Source organism: Rhipicephalus microplus, chromosome 3 (genome assembly GCF_043290135.1).
Source record: "Rhipicephalus microplus isolate Deutch F79 chromosome 3, USDA_Rmic, whole genome shotgun sequence".
Taxonomy (NCBI): Eukaryota; Metazoa; Arthropoda; class Arachnida; order Ixodida; family Ixodidae; genus Rhipicephalus; species Rhipicephalus microplus.
In genome coordinates, this window is record NC_134702.1 from 87,478,710 (window position 1) to 87,500,374 (window position 21,665).

Consider the following 21,665-nt stretch of genomic DNA (forward strand, 5'->3'; position numbering starts at 1 on the left):
CAGCTGCTGCCCGCACTGTCGCCGCCTACCACGCTGCTGCAGCTGTGACTACCATGCACGCCGTCCCAGCCCTGGCTACCGTCGCTCACGCTGCACCTGTCACCACCTATGCCGCTGCTCCAGGTGACCCGCGTTTCCTTCTATGACACTGCTCCAGTTGCTACCACCGTCGCGGTCTCAGTTTCCACGTACGCTACTGCTTCAGCTGTGACCCACGTCGCCACTGTTGCCCACGCTGCCCCAGTTGCCTCTTACACTGTTGCAGCTGTGATCCCCATCGCCACTGTTGCCTACGTTGCCCCATCTTAAAGTGTTCGTAACCCATAGTAATTACACACAATTACCACGTTGCCCCAGATACGTCCTGCGCTATTGCTCCTGCTGTGGCCCGCATCGCCGCTGTTGTCCATGCAGGCCGAGCTGCTTCCTATGCTGTTTGTCCAGCTGTGGTCCGCGTCGCCACTGTTGCCTCCTACACTGTTGCTCCAGCTGTTGCCACCATGACTCACGTCCTATTCGCCACTTACCTCCCTGCCGTCGATGCCGCCCCAGCTATGGCCACCATCGCCCACGCTTCTCTAGCTATCGTTTCTTACCACGCTGTCCCAGTCTACAGCTACGGTGTTGTTGCCGTCGGCTATGGTGTTGGCTACTAGGGTTACGGCCATGGTCTCCTCTGTTACAGCCTCAACTACAATATAAAAAAGTAGGTGCGAAAATGGAGCAATGGGTTCATTTTTCTTTCGGCGCAGTGACTTTCTTCTTTTCGGGCAATTGGCCCATGGCGTTCTCTTGTGGCAAACGCCCAGAAGTAGAAAGTTTCTCCTTCAGTGTTCTAATTTCTCCTCAACCTGTGGTCTTGCGTGCGCCGAGCCACATCGCGATTTCGTGCTAGGGGGACCGCCATCCGTGCTACGGGTATCATACTTTTCATCCTTTGGCGGTCAGGCGGCAGTCTCAGGTTATCCGTCCAGCACTACTCACCTGCGGCTAGTCGCATGCGATTACTTGTACTTACGACGGACGCAAAGAATGCAGGGGTAATGTTTATTCTTCTGTTTATTTGGTGTACAGGAACGTCACTGCCGATATTGTTTCTATTTTATTGCTATAGGCACTCGTGCGATGCACCGCACGATTTTTTCTGTCTTGTATTGTCTGTAAACTGGCTGTTTGTCTCGAGTACAGCAAGTTCTGCTTCACTGGCAGCCTTACTTTATTGATTATCTTTGAGTGCACACAAATAATATATTTTTTTTCGCTGTCGGCAAATTGGGTAAGCATACTCGCTTTTAGTTTTGCACGGCACTAATAGCACTTATCAATTCAACGAGGCATATAAAGAAGCATCACAAGTAACGCTTTCAAAATTCTAGAAAACGTGAATATACTGCACAATGCATGCGTGAAAGTGCAATGATATTTTATTGGTGGAATTTTACGGGCCGTAATCAGGTGACTATCAGGGAAGCCGTGGTGGGAGTTTTCGGATGAACTTTTTGATTGATTTGTGGGGTTTAACGTCCCAAAACCACCATTTGATTATGAGAGACGCAGTAGTGGAGGGCTCCGGAAATTTCGACCACCAGGGGTTCTTTAACGTGCACCCAAATCTGAGTACACGGGCCTACAACATTTCCGCCTCCCTCAGAAATACAGCCGGCGGATGAATTTTTACATATAGAAATTGTTTACCGCGAACCTAAACGTGAGGATATGGTGCTCTTGACAATTCACTACCATCTTATTGCCGCTGCCATGGCCGGGATTTGAAACCACGCCCTCGAGCATAGTCACGTGACAACCAATGGCTAAGCTACATCTGCAGGTGAAAGCAAAAAGGGTAAACGGGCAGTACAGCGTTACCGAGCATTTATTGGCCAGACAGGGTAATAATAATCAACAACGTCAAGCTGCATCATCTACACATTTAGGAAAAATAAACCGATGCTTTCTGTGAATTAGGCGAAAATTTTCAACCACACACGTTGTGAATTACGCATGACAGCACTGAGAGTTTGATGACGGAATTATGCGCGCTTGCAGTATATATATATATATCTCTCTAGGCCATGTGATTCTGCTTTCTCGAGTGAAACTCAACACAAAAGGTACTTCCAGTGACAGCTGCGCACAGCAGCTGGTATGAACACTCGCACTCACCTTTGTGAAAAGTCTATTCCAAATCCAAACTAATAGTAACCACCACCACCACCACCACAGCGCCAACAGCACAATTGTGGCACAATGACCGCAAGTAGACACGCCAGGCAAATATCGAGACGCATCTGTAGAATAGATATATGTCAGCACAGCAGGCCAAAACATTGTAGAACTCGTAGTATTAGTAGCGTTCTCTTCCATGTTCCGCGCACTATAGCGCCAGTAAAGATCGAGCTGATGCGACGCCAACAACCGCTGACATCGCTCACGAAAGAACACCGTCTGATGCGGGGCCATCTTCTCTACTTTTTCTCGCACAACCCACGTTGTAACGTACGTATACTAAGATGGCTGTCACCATATCAGAGACATTGTAATTGAATGGCTAGCATTGTACTGTATCCACGGCTCGTCGTCATACTTGTGGTACACGCGTAAATAGAATCTCAACACGCGTCAACACCAAACAACTTCACAAAGTTGACGCGACAAAAGTGACAAAAAAATAGCCCCCATGCTGCACCCTCCCAGAGCAACAATAAAAAATGAAGGAATGAAAGTACGACTTCTGAGATAGAAATCTCGCAAGCCAAAGATAGCAAGCTCACAAGCCACGTTTCGGTTAGGTCTTCGTTCGTCCGTCCAGCTTCATTATCAGTCGTGTGTTGTTGCAAATTACGTCTTGCAATATACTGGCATGAAACATAAAAAAAAGTTGAATAAAAATTGGCTTTCACTTGTGCCACTGTGGTCTGTCGCAATTTTTTACTATGCAAACTTCGGCGTCTCTTAATGGATGGATGGATGGATGGATGGATATCGCTGTACCCTTTAGATCGGGCGCTGGCTAGAGCCACCAAGCCGTTATACTTAATGAACCAAAAACTATATTTATTTTTTTTAAATAGTGAGTTTGAGGATTCGTACTTTGCAGCGAAGGGTTCAATTTCACTCGTGCCTTGACTTTAGCCACCAATTAAATAACCTCTTTCTAGTTAATTCTACCCGCTTAAAGTCTATTTTGCTCTCACTGTCCCGAAACCTCAGTGCTTTGAAAAACTCGGCGCCATCAACCTGAACTACAGGGTGAAGCCCTTTACAGACCATTATCAAGTGTTCGGCAGTTTCTTCTTCCTCGCCACACGCACTGCATACCGTGTCTACCCCTTCGTATTTGGCCCGATATGTCTTTGTTCGCAATACTCCCGTCCTGGCCTCAAACAGTAGAGAACTACCCCGAGTATTATCATAGATCCTTTCCTTGGCTATTTCTTGTTTAAAAGTTCGATAGATCTCTTAATGGGGATGAGCAAACGCCCTCTTGTTACCTCTTTATGCACTGTTCGTTGTTTTTGCGCTACAATATTACTGCATGATGTGCTCAAATAAGTAAAAAGAAAAAAAGTATGTTGGGATAGCTCGCTCAAACCTTGCCTACAGTCCCAAGTTTTGCCAAATATAATTAAAAAAATAGTCGCATAGCGTGCGGGGCTGTGGCGAATCACATACCTACATGACCTACTATGACTTAATGAGAACATATGAATTGTATCAGCTTTCCCGTGTCTCCCAGCTATTCATATGAATGGACTGACTGAGAGCTATCCGCTAAGACCCCTCTCGTTGATTCCACGAAAGTTTTTTTTTGTTCGTTTTTGTCCTTCATTCCCTCCAGGTGGCATCAGCTATCGCCTACTTCACCACTGTGGCGCCCACACTCCTACTACTATCGTAATGTTGAACATTTGTCTATGGAAACTACGCACTGTGATCGTGTACTTTGTTGCTATCGTGTACTCTTTTAAGGCACATCATATGGCCTGTTGTCCCGTAAACGTGATAACGTTGCTACATTGTGTGAGCCTGCGAGGAATAAAGACAGCAAACGTAACACACTGTCTCCGGGTGAGAACGTCGCAGTATCCACCTCTTTCCAAGTGAACGACGTCTCGCTGGCCGAGCGAAACGTGCAAGTTCCATTTTACTGTTTCGCTAGGTTTTTCTCACCAGAGGTTTGTCTGCTTGACTTCATTGCCATGTCGTTCGGGCCCGATTTTAGTTGTTATCAGTGCCGTGTACTCCTTATTAGTCGAGAATTGATGCACACGCTGGGCCTAATTGCTTCGCTAACCCTCAGTCAGCCATCTTACTTCGGAGCGGAAGAAACTGTATCTCCGTGGCAAAAGAGAGAAAAGTTGTTCCTTAGAAAGACGGAGATTGAGGACATCGCCATTTTTTTCTTAATGAAGCGAGGGTAAGTCCATTTTTAATAGTTTACGGCTATAGTCTTGTCACTCCCTTTCACAATGGTGCCCTTCTCAGCAAGAATTGTTTGTACATAAGATCAATTTAATAGAACTGAGTTAATGTCAAAATTTACTAGAAATGCATGGCGGTGCACTTTATTAGTAGCTTCAGTTAGAAATTTTGAGAACCTAATATATATGGTCAGTTTTTCAGTGAATATAAGAATTGGCAAACATTAAGTAGTCTATGCGTGGGCTACAGTAGGGCTTATTTTTAGGTAACTCTTGAAAGCTATGTGCACTTATTGTGGAATGCTACTTCATAGTTATACGTTGTGAAGAGAATAAACCTGACACTAAAGTATTTGTTCAATAGTTTGGCGCTACGTTATTATTGCTTGGTAAATACAGCCCTTGCAACTAAGTGATGGTTCCTGTCCCTTTCCTCTCAGAAACTCCTTACCTCAAAACTGCTGCTATCATCTGGCAAAAACTGCAAATTCAACAACTTTAGGCGATAGCTAAACCTCTGCATCGTTATCATGGTACAAACGATAGACTTTATTGGGATTTACTGCTTTTGGTGTTCTACGTTAATGCTTCTGTATTTGTTCCGTGCCGTAACATAAAAGCAGAGCTGCTCGTGCGTTTGCTTCGCATTCCCTGAAGAATTCCAATATTTGCTTGAAGCCCTTTTAGCAAAGTCATTGTGAATTTCAAACTTACAACCAACATTTAAAGGGCTAGAGAGTATTCAACGCGTTGATTACATGAGCACTAGTCATGTACGCAACAGCGAACGCTAAAATTTTCGTAACTAGCATACTAACGCCATATCTTTGGAAGCTTTTTTCTGACAAGTGAGAACATCAATTCTTGGAGCAATGCCAGACGTGTGTGATTTCATTTCTAGATCTTTAGTGCTTTTTAATAAAGGTAGACTTGAAATTTCGGTATAAAAAGACGACACCTATTTTTTGGGACGCAGTACGTAAACGCAACTGTAGTGGTCTGCAAAAAGGTGGTTGCACTGTAACACCAGTTAGAAAAATGTAGTGCTGATACATACCATCATTTAGTAAAATTAAAATAGATAACTCCATATGAGTACGAAGCATCAAAAGAGTTAGCGCAACTGACCCTCTAAATTTTGCAACAGCGTGCATTCGCGTCGCGCCTTCGTCAGTGTCCTCTTAAGTTCGTGGCACTGTAAATACACAGTCATAATGCGGACAGACAAAACACACAATTGTTTTTGAAAATAGTGCCTCTGTCTGGCATTAAAAAAACAAAAGCTTATATAAATTAGCAAAACATACATATTTTCAGGGCGACAACCTCAAGTCTTTGTGTTCGAGTTCGTATGAGATTCAGATATACCACATGAGCACGCAAGGTACACGTTTACTTCGTCTTAGCTGCATTTCCCTCATAAAGCAAAGGAATCACAGCATATCCACGGACTCAATGATGATGAGCGGGGCGAAGTGTCGATCAGTTGATCCGCGCCTCCGTCAATCCATTCGTTCTTGCTTCCATCCATCCGTGCATCCGTCCATCCGTCTGTCTGTTCATCTGTCTGTCCATCCATCAGTCTATCTAGTGAACACTCGAGTATCTCTATCTTGCATCTTTTCATCATATCTTCATCATATAGAAGTACCGCATTCCAGCGGACATTCAAAGGTTCAAACGAGAGTTGGCTACCTACTACTATGTTTACTACTACTACTACTACTACTACTACTACTACTACTACTACTACTGGCCCCGCCGCGGTGGTCTAGTGGCTAAGGTACTCGGCTGCTGACCCGCAGGGCGCGGGTTCGAATCCCGGCTGCGGCGGCTGCATTTCCGATGGAGGCGGAAATGTTGTAGGCCCGTGTGCTCAGATTTGGGTGCACGTTAAAGAACCCCAGGTGGTCTAAATTTCCGGAGCCCTCCACTACGGCGTCTCTCATAATCATATAGTGGTTTTGGGACGTTAAACCCCACATATGAATCAATCAATCTAATACTACTACTACTACTACTACTACTACTACTACTACTACATGCATCACAGACGCACGACCCGCGGCATAAAGAGCTTCGCTTCTAAAACCTGAGAGAAGCTCCAGCTTTGATTAAAAAGTAGAACGTGATAGTATAGTGAAACTCTGTTCGTATCAACTTCTCAATTACTTGTGCCCACTTCTCGGTGTACACTAAAACCATGACGCAAGAAGGGAAGCTATATTTCACTGTTCATCGGATATTCCTTGCTATTCCAGAATGCCTACTCCAAGTAAAGTTACAAAGTGCCCAGTGCGCCCTGATTCTTCTTTTTCCGTGTTGGCGAGGTACCCACTGAGGCTTGTTAAAGCCACATGCACACTTACATACTTTGTTTATGCTGTTGTTGATAATGACAGTTGTTGATAACGGTGTAGATCTTATCGCACAAGTTGCAAGTTTTTGCAACTACTGAGATTCGACGCTATTGCCACGCATTACTACGCATCTTATAAACGCTTAATTCTTGCATAACGATAATACAGCATTTTTAACGAAATAATTTTGAGCACAGGCGTGGCTCTGTGGTAGACGCGCTGCTTGCTATAGTCGAATGGCCTCAGTCTGACTTCACTGGAGCCGAATATTTTGACGCGAATTTGTTGTATGCCGCGGTTCACCAAGGGTTTAGTTACATATTTCAGGAATACTTATGGCCTATGTAAAATAAACGCTTCCAAAACTGAAAGACAGAAAACTTTCACAAAAGGCAGCCCCAGGGACTTGAACGTTCAACTTCTCAAGCCGCGATGCTACGCGCCCGATGCTCTACTGACTAAGCTATCGCACCATATGCAAAGCACTCTACAAAGACGCTTCATTTCTTTCTCGCATTTCTGCTAGCATCAATCTCTGCGTTATTTTATTATCTACATATTGGCATATATCTCTAGTCTACCTTCACATTCAACTTTGTTTTTTTTATTTTACTTACAGGCAGCATCACTGACGACAACAGCGAAATTTCTGCATGACGAGCTCTTTGACGCTGTTGCAATGAAAAGTGAATCGACCCCACTGGAATACTTAGTGGTCTTATTGTAGCACTCACACTGATAGTGTTGGTAAGTTTATGATTAGCTGTAAGCCAACTCTTCGCTTTTCCTCTGAAGAGGTATATTGTTCGTTGCTTTTCCGCTTTAAGTTTCGAGCTGTTCCGAAATGCGACACAGTGCAAGCTTTCGGCCACTCACATCGATTTGGTATTTGACTATGGATAGCCTTTGACTGTGTGATAATGTTTTACGACGACGAGATGGTGGTGCTGTGGTCACGTTGTTCATCCGTGAAATGTTGGTGATCAGTGACGTCATCAGGACGTCATGCTGAGATGCCATTAATGTACAATGTCTGATCACGGAATTTCGCGCATCATTTATGTGGACATCGCTGTTGCTTCCAATGGTCATTTCTCTTGTTTGATGCGGCATTATAAATTTCCATGTTCAAATATAACTTTCAACGTCTATTATATACCTACTAGATTGTCAGCGTTTATTTCAGGGGGCCACCTCAAAAGAGATTTTCTTTACCGGTTGCAGCAAACGATTCAAACTACCCATAGTTCTGCACTTAGTACAATCAATATATCTGCATAGTTAGTGTGACAGTTTATTGGCAATATTCTTAATTGAGATCAGGCCCCGGTATCGTATATATCAAATTTACCTCTCAATTTGAACCATACTTATAATTATTAAGAGCTAAGAAGACGTTTGTTCAACAATTATAAATACCAGAATAAATTAAGAGCCGGATATGCTTGAAAAAGAAAAGGACTGCTGCTACGTATACGAACCACTACAAAGTGGAAAGAGCTCGCAAGCACGCAAGCTTCACTATCATTTCGTCATTGCTGTTATCGCGCGAGTGCAAAAGACAAAGTGCCAATATTGCATTGCCATGTAAATGAAAACATTGAGAAAGTACTCCATAGCGGAAAAGGCTACATCAACCTGTAAAGTGCCATCATAAGGCATGTCGCCAGAGAGAAGGTGCTGCTGCTACAGTAGAAAGTTTAGCATTAGTTCCACAAAAGCTGCATCTGGGGTTCCACCTTGACATCATGATTGAGAAGCATCCTGCACCTCATGTGACGTAGAAGGTTCCACCTTGACATCATGATTGAGAAGCATCCTGCACCTCATGTGACGTAGAATCTCACGTTCAAATAATACGCGTTGAGGACGTCGCAAACTTTCCCACCACAGACGCTGAAACAACCTCAAGGTGTCTCCCCACAAGCAATGAAGATCAAGCCCACCCTATGATAACATTTATGTACAGTTTATTGACGAATATGTGCCTCATACATGACCACCAAAGATACAAACACCCCTCTAATTTTTCAATCACAATTGCCTTTTCAACAGTGGGTGATGCTTCAAATCTTCATTATTTGTTATATCATAAAACACATACTACAATAAACGTCAACAATAATGAATTTACATAACTCCGCTCTTTCGTGTACTTTTTACCATGCTTGCACACACGTGTACTCTCAGTCTTCATATTTTGCGGTGAACAAAAACTCTAAAACATTGAAGAAAACCCCTAAAAGCTTTAGTGTCCGCCATCGTAATTTCGTCGATAATTTGTAAGACATTAAAACTTCTCTGCCTACTCGACGCAGCAGTAAGAGTACTTTCCGAATATTGAATACATGCTGCCCATGTGATTCGCAAGTCGTAGCAACATGATCATCCCGTGCTGAATTTCATAATAACTGTTCGTTATTGTTGACGGCTTTCTAAAATGGTCATACCATACCTAGAACCTAAATAACACGTACGCTGTTTTACAGTAATTTGGCAGTATGATAAAGAGGCGCTTCCAGATGTGTGCGAACTCCTCAGAGGAATTTTTTTCCCCTCAGAGTAATTCGCGGAATCGAAACTGAAACTGAACTAAGTTGAATTGTTTTTGGGTAGTTTTGAATATAGAGTACAGCAATTTATATATAAATTTTTTCGCCAACCTTACGCGAAAAATTACTATTCTTGTAGGGCAATGTACAAAAAGTTTGTAGAGAGTATATAAAAAGTTAATGCATTGTACAGGAAGAATGCTAAGAATATCCAATTTTTCGTTTTTTATTGTCGTCACTTAGCATCGACAGCTGCTGGTATGTTCAGGAATGAAAACAACTGAGAACGTGCTTTAGCTTCACCGACAAGAATCAAATATGAAGCATTATTAGACCCCATGCACATAGCCTTCCTAACTGCTGTACTAGCATTGGTTCAAGAGGCATGACACTACTGAGCTGTAAGAAAACGAATGGCTGCCCGCTTAGCATGGGCTATTTCAGTCTATCCTAGAACGCCAATTTTAAGTACAGCTGCTCAGTGCGCACTACGTCAAAAATGTACGTTTCTCCAGTAAGCGAAGGGCGTACTACACGTCCGTAAGGCCACAAGAGAACAATTGTTTGAGGGCATTGTAACAAGTGGGCTTTTAAGGCAACCACTCGTTGCACAGTTCAGTGTTTTCACTCGTAGCGCGATTATATGCTTCTGCCATTCAATATTACCAGTGCTATCGAGGCTCCTTCACTACACGACTATCGGTCAGTCAGTAAACGAACTTTATGAAACATTCATAATGCATTCTCTTCCAATTATTTTTTTAGCAATAGCGTGGCGCCATAGTGAAACACCTACTTGCCACGCAGACAGCTAAAATTTGATTTTCAATTGGGCTCAAGCTGTTTGTCATTTTGTTTCATTTTTTCTTTTACTTCTTCGACAAAGTGATGGTTTTTGCCCACACAATGAAGAATGCCGACACCGATGCAGGAATTTCTGCGAACAAGATAGACGAAGACGCAGTGTTCGGTAAATCACTTGAAAGGACTAAAAGTTCATATCACCAATTCTTGGCAATCCCCCTGAGTGGGCAAGAGGCATAGTCGAAGTCGAGGCATGTTCATCATCGTTCAAGCGCTTCGCTTCATGCTCTCTGAATGTTTCAGTGAAACCTTCAGATTTTTTTTTTTGGTGCCTCGGCTCCGTGTTTTGAAGCTATGGACGCGGGGCGTTCCGGAGGACCACTTGGTCAGCAGTCATCTCAGCCGAGCACCACGAGGAAGGGAGCAACATCGTTCAGTGACACCAAGGACACAGACCTGTACTCTGCCGCTTCGGAAGATGTCTCATCCGACAATGATTCCATTCCTGTCCAGAGCAAGAGGGTAAAGAGAAATATCGTCCACGCAGCCTCACCCACTCCTGCGAGTACAGCGACTAAGAAGTCAAGGCATGAGCATTGGCCACGTATCATCATCTTCGTGCCGGAAGAGTCCCCAGGAAACTTTCAACTGATGAACCAACAAGCACTCTCTGCTTTTTTGAAACGTGTGGAGCCTAACAAAATCAAGGAAACCAGAGTAAATACCCGAGAAAACATTCTTGCCATAGACTCATCCCACATGCATTCGCTGGAAACACTCAAACAAGTGACTGAGCTAGGCGGCATCAAAGTGCACCCCGTTATACCTACTGACAACGCATCCATGGCCAGTGTGATATACGACGTAGACATTGCGATTACCAACGCTGATCTGCCCGCCTACATTAAACTGGCAAACGAGGGTACTGTCATCAATCACGTGCACCGCCTAGGGAAGTCATGCTTTGTGAAACTGGTGTTTAATGGCGATTCCACACCATATCATGTCAGAAGCCCGACATTTTCGACATCTGTGCAAAAGCCACTTCAGCGCCACCAGTCCGTTAAGCTAGGTCACGTCACGGGTCTGTGCCCGAACTCGCTACGGTGCCCCTGGTTCGCAAAACTGCATTCGGAACACACCTGTCAATCCACATTTCTTAAATGTGGCAACTAGTAATGGCTCGCACGCTGCCTCATCGAAAGACTTCCCTCTAATTAGGAAAGAGCGTGTGGTGCTTAGGCATATGGTCAGTGTCAACTCCACCCACGGGGAGGCTGCCGGAACAGTCTGGCGTTGGCAGTGGCGTCGGTGCCATCGTTCGTCGCCAGAGACTGCGCAAGCTCGAAACGACCGCATCACATCTTTTACTGCACCACTAAGTCAAGCACAATAGGACCGACTTATTCAGAGAAGTCTGCGGAGAGAAATATCTCTATACAGGAGTGACTGATTCTATCAAGTCGTCCTCTAACCATAAAGCCTCAGAAGACCACGCTAACTCTGGGGTCTTCATCGATTCACCGACCACTGTTGACACACATAAGGCTGCAGATCGCAAAGTCATTACTATGCTTCGTTCTGTCATGGACGCCATCCGATAGATCTTGTTGAACTTGGGGGACAACGTCTGCTTGAAGCGCTCTCAAAGTACAAGACACTTTAAGCCCAGTACTTGAATCGCTCGAACAGAAATCTGATTAACGATCCCCATCATTTCCGAGAAGTCAAGGCAGCATACGTCATTCAGTGGAACACCAGAAGACTAGCATCGGGTCTTTCAGACTTTCGTCAGTTAGTGTGTGGCAACATGTTCCCAGTCATCATCTATTGTGAACCCAAGGCATGTGCATGCTCTTTTCTCTCTCCTTTCTCAATCTTTTAAACTCCCTCATCCCTGTCCCTAGTGTTAAGTAGCGTACTGGTAGTTCTATACTGGTTAACATCCCTGCCTTTCTTTTCCCTCCTGTTCTTCTCTCTCTATGAACAAGCTATTCAAAGCTGCCTCACTGAAATATCAACTAAACGACGCAGAACACAAATAGCTTGAGAAGTGCCTGGTATAATGGTTTATATTTATTACAAAGGGCCGGGCCATAATACATCATCTTCAGCCACTGCATCAACGAAAATTCACATAATGCCTTGCATATCTGAAGCGGTAAATTTGCTTCTTCTTAGATTGTTAAAATTGCGTTTTGGATGTTCATCTACATCACAAACTAATGATGATTCATTGGGTAAAGGGTTCTTTGCAGTTGTATTTGTCATGATAGTGTCTTTAATGTGCACAAAAAGGGATAGGCAGTACAAAAACTAGCCGATCATCCCAAAAAATAAAGTTTACTACAAGCTCTAAAAATGCCGCTTCTCCATCATTTTGTGCGACAGCGCTGCGTAGGCATGGTTGTTTTTGGTCGTTTTTTGTTGTTCTTTCTGTTATTTACATACAATGGCGGCGGATGTAGGAGGTGAATAGGTCTTTTTCTGACAAAGTGTACACTGTAAATCACTTGGAACGCTTAATATGATTTGTAGTAATAGAGGCACCGTTATGCCTAATAATATTTTGTTAAGTGACGATATGAAAAATCTGTGCTTCTTCAAGTAGCCTTTGAATTAGTATGAAGATGAATGGTTCCCCTAAAACACTTTTTAGGTAGTAATAGTGCTATTTGCTATCAAAACACCTCGGACTCATCACTCTTATCGCCATAGAAACTGAACACACAAAAAATATACTTAAGAAATTTAGTGTTATGGTGAGCTTTGTGACTATTGCAATGACTGGCCATGTCTTCTACTTTTGCAATACAACAAAACTACGATTAGGAGAGCCGCGTACCTTCATTATCTCATTGTTGTGTCTCAACAGTTCCAGCCGGAACTAGTTTGTGCAACATTTTCTTGTGCTAAGAGAGTGCATAGACTAGGCCAGCAACAAGCGAAAACACCGCACTCTGTGTGTTAACCACTGAATTGTGGAATATTTCACGCTGATCTGACGCGAGTAGGTTGCTGCTCCGGGACGTCCAAGCACGCTAGTGTCTCGCGTGAATCCCCCTACCTCTTTCTCCTGTATGCCAGACCGTCAATAAAGTTGTTTCACTCACTCACGCACGCTGATTTCATCATGGTATATCTTCTGAGGTTATTCGGCTAGTGAATTTATAACTTTTTTGGTGATAAGGAGAGTGCTTTGTCAAGCACTAGTGAAAACAAGGCACAGAAATTAGTTATACTATTTATTCCCACCATTATGATCCTAAAGTATTGCTCGACAAATGAAGCGCAGTCACCTTTGCCTTGATGACACCAACTAAATCCATTGCGGGTACCCCAGGCAACTCTGTAAAAGAATGATAGAAAAATAAAAGAAATTGGTCCAAATAACGCACATACGTTTTGTGGATCCTCCACAGACTGATTACGGTAATATAGCATAATGAAGCAAATGCCAAACAAGTGAAATTCCGGGAAAATAAAACAATTATGCTTGTGACCACGTCAACTCACAGTTATCAGAATTTCCATACCACCGAATCTTAGGTAAAAGGCTTGTTTTGGGAAACCAAATAAAATGACACATGTTTGTTAAAACTCGGTTACCATACGCGATTTGAAGGATTCTCAAGAAGCCACCAAAATATCAGACTGTGATGGCGCAGAAATCAGCGATTGAGCCGTTTAGGAGATCAGAAAACTCACACTTCTTTCGGCGAAGGAGGGTGTTGTAGTCGTAGGCAGAGCCAAGACCATAACCGTAGTTCAGGCCATATCCGAGCAGGCCGTGACCGAAACCGTAGTTGCCAACACCGTAGCCAAGACTACCAATGCCATAGCCGTACACTGGAGCAGCGTGGGCAACAGTAGCCAAAGCTGGGGCATGGTGAACAGTGGTGGCAGCAACCGCTGGGGCCGCCTGGACGGTAGCGACGGCGGGAGCAGCGTGGACGGTAGTGATGGCAGGTGCAGCGGCGTAGGCGGTGATTGGTGCGGCCACAGCAGTGGCGACTGGGGCATGAGCTACAGTAGCGACAGCTGGGGCAACGGCGTAGGTGGCGACTGGGGACACGTGGGAAACAGTGGCAACACGAGTTACAGCCGGCCTAGTGGCAACGATTGGAACAGCAGCGTAAGTGGCGACAGCTTGAGCAGCAACAGCGGTAGTGACAGGAGCGTGGGTCACAGTGGCGGCGTATGTAGGGGAAACAGCGGTGATAGCTTGAGCAGCAGCAACAACTGGCGCAGCAGCATAGGTGGTGAGTGGGGCAGCGGCTACTGTGGCGATGGCTGGGGCAGCAGCCAGGCCAACGCCATATGCAGGGGTGCTGACATAGCCAGCGAAGGCGCTGGTGGCCAGAGCGAGGACGACACACGTGCGGATCTGTATGAGAACAAATAAGCTTAGAACGAAGCCGACAAAGGGTGGGGACAAAAAAAAAGATGCAAACGTAACAGGCGCCTATTTCAAACCAATGCTCAATAGGAAGCAGGTAAGCGATGTATAATGTGCTGATCTAAATATTGGACATATCCATTATATAAAAGGCTGCAGAATGCTATTACCTTCAACAAGTAAACAAACAGCACAGATGCTTATATAAATCAGTTCATTAAACAGTAAAAGAAAGCAAGGATTATTACTATTTTAGAAATTTTTTAAATGGTATAGCATCCCAAAACCACGTCATCATTATGATATACGCTGCAGGAGAGGGCTCCGAAACTTTTTATCGCGTGGATTTCGCTGACTTGCACCTAAATATAGAAACACGGGCGTCAGTCATATCAGCGTTCATCGAAAATGCGGCCGCAGCAGCCGGGATGCGGTGCCGCAACGAGCAGTCAAGCGAAAGTAATAACCACTATACAACCGTAACAGGTAAAAAATGTAAACAAAAGCTTAATAGTCAACGAGTTGTGGAACCATTGCTATCAGATATGGTAGCTACGTTACAATCCTAACAGGTGTTAAAGATATGATATTAGCCAAAGAGGTGCATCAAAGGTTACCTCGTGGACAAGGCAAGCTGCTCCCGAATGAGGAAGGCCTCAGATCATATAGGATAACTAAATTTTTGTGACTGAATGTAACGGCTGTGCTTTCCGAAATAGGCTTGCAGCCACATTGCTTGTAGCGAGATAATCAAAGTCAGTAAAACATTCACTGTTTTGTCCTAAAAAGTGGGAACGAGGAGAAATTATTTTTTGTTTTGCGCCCATTGCGAGTGTTGTCTTGCTTCGTACTGGATCTACGGCAGCAATGTAGCAATAGACGCCACCCTTTGCTCTTGTATTTTACTATGGAGAAAGCTTCGCGACTGAGACAATGTACTCGGATGTACTTCAGCGTGATTTAGACGAAGACCAAAAAGACATACAGAACACAGACTAGTGCTATGTTCTGTGTGGCTTATTGGTCTCCTTCTAAATTGCACTGAAGCGGATCCAAGTGTGTACGAATTCGCCCAAGTCAAAGTGCTGTTGAAGCAGTGTAGCCTACTGTAGAACTCACCATTTTGAATTCAGAGCTTCTGCCGAGCCAACTGCTGATTTCGGCCAGTATTGGCTCACCTTATATATTGGCAGTCACCAACGCCCTTATACTATTCATAATCAAAAAGTAAGAGGACAGTGGCGAGGAGGTATTGTTATTTGCATTGCAAAAAAAAGCACGGCTTCATCTTCGTTCCGGGCGTCCGAACTACAGCCAAATTGGCACGAATTGCCTAGAATAATTGAGCTCCACCCTTAAAAAAATGGTCACATTCAAAACGTGTCGTAGCAAAAGATGTCCAGTACTTTTGATAGTAGACACAGCATAGATCCTACGAGTGACAAATATTAAACCAATCGCTTTTTCTTCAGTCCACGGATGACTAAGAAAACGGTGAATCAGAGAGGAAGCACCCGCCATTCAAGGTCCTTGCGATATAATAAAGCGACAGTGGCGCAAAGAATAAATAAAAAACTGCGTCGCATGATTGATATTCGTATATAGACTTCAAGTTTCTTTGGTGCAGCGAGACAAGAAATAGCTTGTACATCAAACATAACTTTCGTAGTTAAAAGCACACCTTTCGCTCGTTTCCTTGATAACCTTAAGAAGAGCTTTTCAGAAAATTTTATTAAGAATTATCTGTTGTAATGTGAGTTGCATGTGTTTCTCTCGAGTAGTTAACTGACAGCACACCAACTGGAACAGAATGACAGCTGAATGGGCTACTCAACAAGGAATGATGATGGGTAGGCGTCTATATATAGAGCATAGAACGTGTTATTCGAAGGTCGTAGGTTCGAATGCTGCTCGTGGCAGCTTATTTTTTTTCACCCACTTTTCTTTCTTCTTATATACACTAAATTGGTTCAAATAACTTCTCCTATACATTCCTTGGCATGATTGTCTGTTAGATCTCATTATTATTGTGTGAAAATACACGGAAAAACGAGCCCTTAGGTATACACTTTTTTCCCTAATTCATTACCTAGGGTCTCGTATGGTAGACTTGGTGCCGTTAGTTCGTATACGAGGGACTATTGGTCAGCTGCCCACTCGCAATAAGTTCACGAGCTACGTGACGCCACACAGGCTCGTAAAAGGGTGTTCCACTCTCGCCGCTTGGCTACAGATCGCGCTGACTGGCACTCCCACGTTTAAATTCACATATAAACCCCCAAAAAAGGAGACGGGGAAGCCGCCATGATAGCTCAGTAGTTAGAGCATCGAACGCATTATTCGAAGGTCGTAGGTTCGTTTCCTGCTCAAAACAGGTTATTTTTTCCCCACTTTTCTTTTTCTTATTTACATCACATTGGTTCTAATAACTTCCCCTAAACATTCCTTGGCATTATTGTCTATTAGATCTCATTATTATTGTGTCAAAAAAAAAACGGAAAACCGAGCCCTTAGGTATACACTTCTTTGTGTTTTGCGGCATGCCAACCGGAACTCCTGCAGTATATCTTTTTTTTTTGCAATATAAAGCTTGTTTTTATCTATTATTTACATTTGTGAATACACTTCTAGGTGATTATTAAGCCATTGCATAGTTATAGCCATCACACTTTGTTTTTCTTTTTCGGTTGTAGTTCCTGTTAACCATGTTGCTGGTCACAGTTAAGGCCGCAAAAACAATGCTGAACATTACCTGAATTCTACCTAATAAAGATAAATGCAGCATATCGCTCTGCTAGCACTTTAATATATGCGGGTCCACTCTCTCATTACAAGGTGTGTGATGCTCCACTACGATTATGAATTCGTGAGACTAATAAATATCTGCTCATATGTGCGTAAATTGACGAATTATAGTTAAGTAACAGCTATAAGTGGTAAGGGTGTCAGCTTAAGCCGAGTAACAATTGGCTTAGAAGTGATATGCAATGCACACACTGTATTTGTGACGCTATGGCACCCTCTTGCCTTGTGATTTCCCTTCTCCTCTTCATCACTGCCCTTTCTACCCCCCTTGATATACTTTACACGAATACAATATCCTTTGCCCTGCTCCTCCGCCTTTCCTACATCCCCCTCACACCTCTACTACTCAGAATAAGGTCTCTTTTATTCCATGGTTTTGTAGATGTAATACACCTCTTGTAATACTAATGGAACCCTTTTCAGTAACACATGTGAACCTTGTCACTTCTTTAACGCGACAGCGTGAATGAGCTCGTTTCAGAGAAATCACCATCTTGCGCGTGAGCGCAAAGTCGATACAGATGCAAATAAAATATATAATCGAAAATTCTGGGTCTGAGGAAGTATCGAACCCGGGTTGTTGGCGTGGCAAGCAGGCGCTCTACTACCGAGTCATGCATCTGCCAGAGGGTACAATAAAAATAACTTCATCTTCTTGGAACTGCAGTGAAGGTAACTTGCATGCTTTGCAATCGCATGCTTCCTGTATACATGCTTCACAGTGCAACATGTAATATTGCAGTTATAAGCGTACACTGTGATCGGGCGTCAGAACATGTGATTATCAGGACTTCGTTGTTTGAAGCGAGCAACCCACAACAAAAGGCACACGCGTTTTTGCACCTTTTTCTTTTCGTAGTGGGTTCATAACAAGGTCGAAAAGACATCACGCGTACAATATTATAGCAAGCGGTTTAAAGGGAAACTGAAGGAACTTTAGAATTCAATGAAACTTCATGTTTTGGAATGACCGACATTAATGCTGACGATGTCATAATTGTTTTCGTGGTTGTAGCAGCAGGAGATCTAGAACAGGCGAAATAAAACTTGTCTTGCTCCGCCCACGCTTGCGCGCTGAAAGTGTGGGCGTGGTAACATACGTAATCTTCATTTCCTCTGGCCTGGAGCAGGTGTTCTTTTTTATCTTCAACCTCGGCCTCCGGGACTAAACCATGACGTGCCGTTGCCGGAACTAATGGAAGAGGTCACACTTCAGCAATGCTGCTGTTGCAAATGGCGCGGCATACCGAAAATGAAGTCACCGTGTTTGCTGGCTGTCTCATGAAGCACGGTGGCCACATGCACTGTTTCTTCACCGAAAAGGGCTATTTGCGTTCACTTTTCAGGACTCCCATTTCGCTTTCCGAAATCAGCAGTGATCAAAATGTCCTTACACGCTTCTAAATCAATTTTAGAAAAGTGCTGCAGCTTCCTTTTAACGCATACTACTCATTACATATGATTGAACCGTATGCGAAAGCTTCAGCGTCACAAGCCATTTTGACCTCAGTATGCACTAGGGACAGGATATCACAATCGCCTTCAGCTGTTGAAGTAAAAGCCTATGGGTTTTTTATGATGCCACTATAAACTTTACCTTCAACATGGCAACGCTAACCATCCTTTCCCCTCTACACACTCACTTTCATTTCTGACCCTTTGTTATACTATACTGCACACCGGCACATTATATTTTATAATATACCTCCTCCTTTCTTATTTTCGTGCTTTACAGTACGACTATGCTGTGTTCTACGACTACGCTATCGTGCGCGAATATTTCATCCATTCGAAGGTTTATTATCAAAATATGAGCGACCAATCAAAGCAAAGCCATAACAATCACGTTAGTGAGAAATATATGGGTGATTAAGTGTTGTGTCGCACAAGGGCACCTCGTATAGAAAAGCCCAGGTTGGTATGCATACAACGTTACTACACAGGGCGTAGTAGAATGTTGCTTGCGTACTATCTATTCCAAAATGCCACTACCCAATAACTGATAGAAGAAGAATTTTATCATAGGTATCCTAATAAATGCTACTGGATAATATTATGTACATTATTGCACTTCTAACGTACAAATTTCTACTTGCTGTGAGGGTTCACAGGTTCGTAAGTTTCTCTTAAAGGTGTATAATTGTGCAACATTTTAGTGCGCAGAAAGTTTTCCTCGTGTGTGCTTTTGCACAATAAACCGGAGGATAGTGCACGAGCTCTGATCTACCCCCTGGCTTCTGAGCGGACGTCAGCTGTGGCTGTGATTCATGTATGTGGTGTAGATGACATCCTGTTTCTAGTGCCTTTCGTTTGAGTCTGCCACAGCAAGGATCATATGATCGCTGCTTGCAATGCCAACCTATCAGCTGAAGAGAAGTGGGCAAGGCTACAGTACACCAATTGTTGCTTCCACTGTGGAACACGAAATCGCATTGCTAGAATGAGCAGGAAGTCCTCCAATCCTAGGTGTGGTACCTGCCAGCGACACCACCTGACCATCCTCTGCAAGTTATCACGCCCAGTGGAACATCCGCACCCCAATGCAGGATCCCCAGCCTTTTCTCAATCACCGTCATGAACCATGCGAACGGTCACTACCGCCCAGAGTCGAGTTGAGTCCACTCATATACTGTTACAGACAGGTCAAATTTGGGCTGAGTCTGGAGACCACCAACTCCTCGTGCGGGTACTGCTGGACAGCGGCAGTCACCGCACCTACATTCGTGCGGACCTGGCAAGGATGCTTCAGTGCTCCGTCGTGGGAAAAAAGCTTTCCCTTGTCACATTTAGAGAATCCAAGTCACGAAGGGAACTCTGCACTGAGTATGTCAACGTGCGGCTTCGAAGCCAGTTCGATGATTCAGCGATTACCTTAGAAGCGTTAACTATTCCTGAAATTCGCTCTGTCACAAGCCCACCAATCGAGTCCACATTTTTCACCAGTTCGACAAACTGGGGTACAATGCAGCTGACAACCTTCAACCAAATAATTGGCAACCGGGTGAGATCAGTGTCAAAATAGAATCGGATGCCTATTGGAAGGTCACCACCGGCAAAATTAACCGCGTAACCAAAACACTAACAGCGATAGAGGCAATGTTTGGCTGGATGGTACAAGGACCCTTGCCATCTGACAGCATTCAGCGTCCGTCTAGCGTACTGTTTGTATTGAGCCGGAATTTTTCTACAACGCACACAGACATATCTTCGATGTGGCATTTTGGTGCCATCAGGAGCGATAAAGTGTCTTCACGAACCTCAAACAAGCACCACGATCTATCTGTATGGGAGCAAGGTATCTCCTCGGGAAAGAAGTGCCATCAGCCTGACTACGCGGTTGCTGGCGGCAGGATCTTGGAAGACGTAGAGCCGCCGAACAAGCATTACGATGCTTGTCACTGCCATGTGCTTCGGCGTCGTCAGTGCCACCGTGTCCATGGTGGCGCCGTACTTGAACAACTCGTCTCAGACCAGCCACATTTTGGGCGACCACCACGGCAGGCATCTCGTCTTCGCAAATCTGCATGCCAAGGACGTCAGCCTAACGCACGTCAAGAGCCCCCTCCGTCTCCTCAGCATCGGTTCCGGAGAGAGCAAGTGGTGCGACAGCCAAGAATTAGCGGCCGTAGTGCAACGGCACTCCTGGTAGCAAAGCAAGTGCGTTTCAACACAAACTGCGTTCTCGGTTGGTAAGATTCTCCTCGCCCCCCCCCTGGGATGGTGTTGAATAATATGGGTCGGAGCACCCTGGAGCGGTCCAGACTTCATCGACGCGTGCGAGTCATCTTGGCCCCCCTGGGAGAATGTTCCAGAATATTCTCTTGGAGTGCGCCAGACTATAGAAGAGGACGAAGTAGGGACAGGAACGCTCTATAAATGGACACCTTGGGCGCAACGACGAATAGACGGGTCGTATCCGCCGAACGTCTGTGGGCCGGTTGTTTGTTACACTTACTATGACCCATGGAATGAGCCTATGTGTTCCATGTGACAGGTGAAAAGGGTTTGAAGACGCAGGTGACTGGTAAACTGCGTGATAGTTGCCAAGACCGACGAACCACGCTGGTCATAAAATTGTACCCTCATATGTCCAGCTTGATAAATAAGAAAGTAAAGAGACTGTGATAAGAAGCATGGAGTTTCCTAACATACAGTATAAAGAACTCTGGCACTAGTGTCTAAGAGAGCTTCAATGCAGGACACTTCAGCGAGCATCGGAATTATGGGTAGTACACAGATTTGTCTAATCCTCCTACTTTTGGCCTGCTTTTGGCTCCGTGTGGGTTCGTGTGGCTTGGAGCTGTTTTCTCTCGAAACAAAAATC

General features: G+C 44.3%; 1 protein-coding gene across 1 annotated transcript; it reads right to left on the minus strand.

The window, feature by feature from the left end:
* Positions 1-13,369: 13,369 nt before the first annotated feature.
* Positions 13,370-15,691, minus strand: LOC142803817 (uncharacterized). Its single transcript, XM_075889947.1, has 3 exons — positions 15,656-15,691; positions 13,846-14,524; positions 13,370-13,486 (listed from the first exon to the last, which is right to left on the minus strand). Coding segments are annotated over exons 1-3 (684 nt in total). The 5' UTR covers positions 15,659-15,691; the 3' UTR covers positions 13,370-13,484.
* Positions 15,692-21,665: the final 5,974 nt, after the last annotated feature.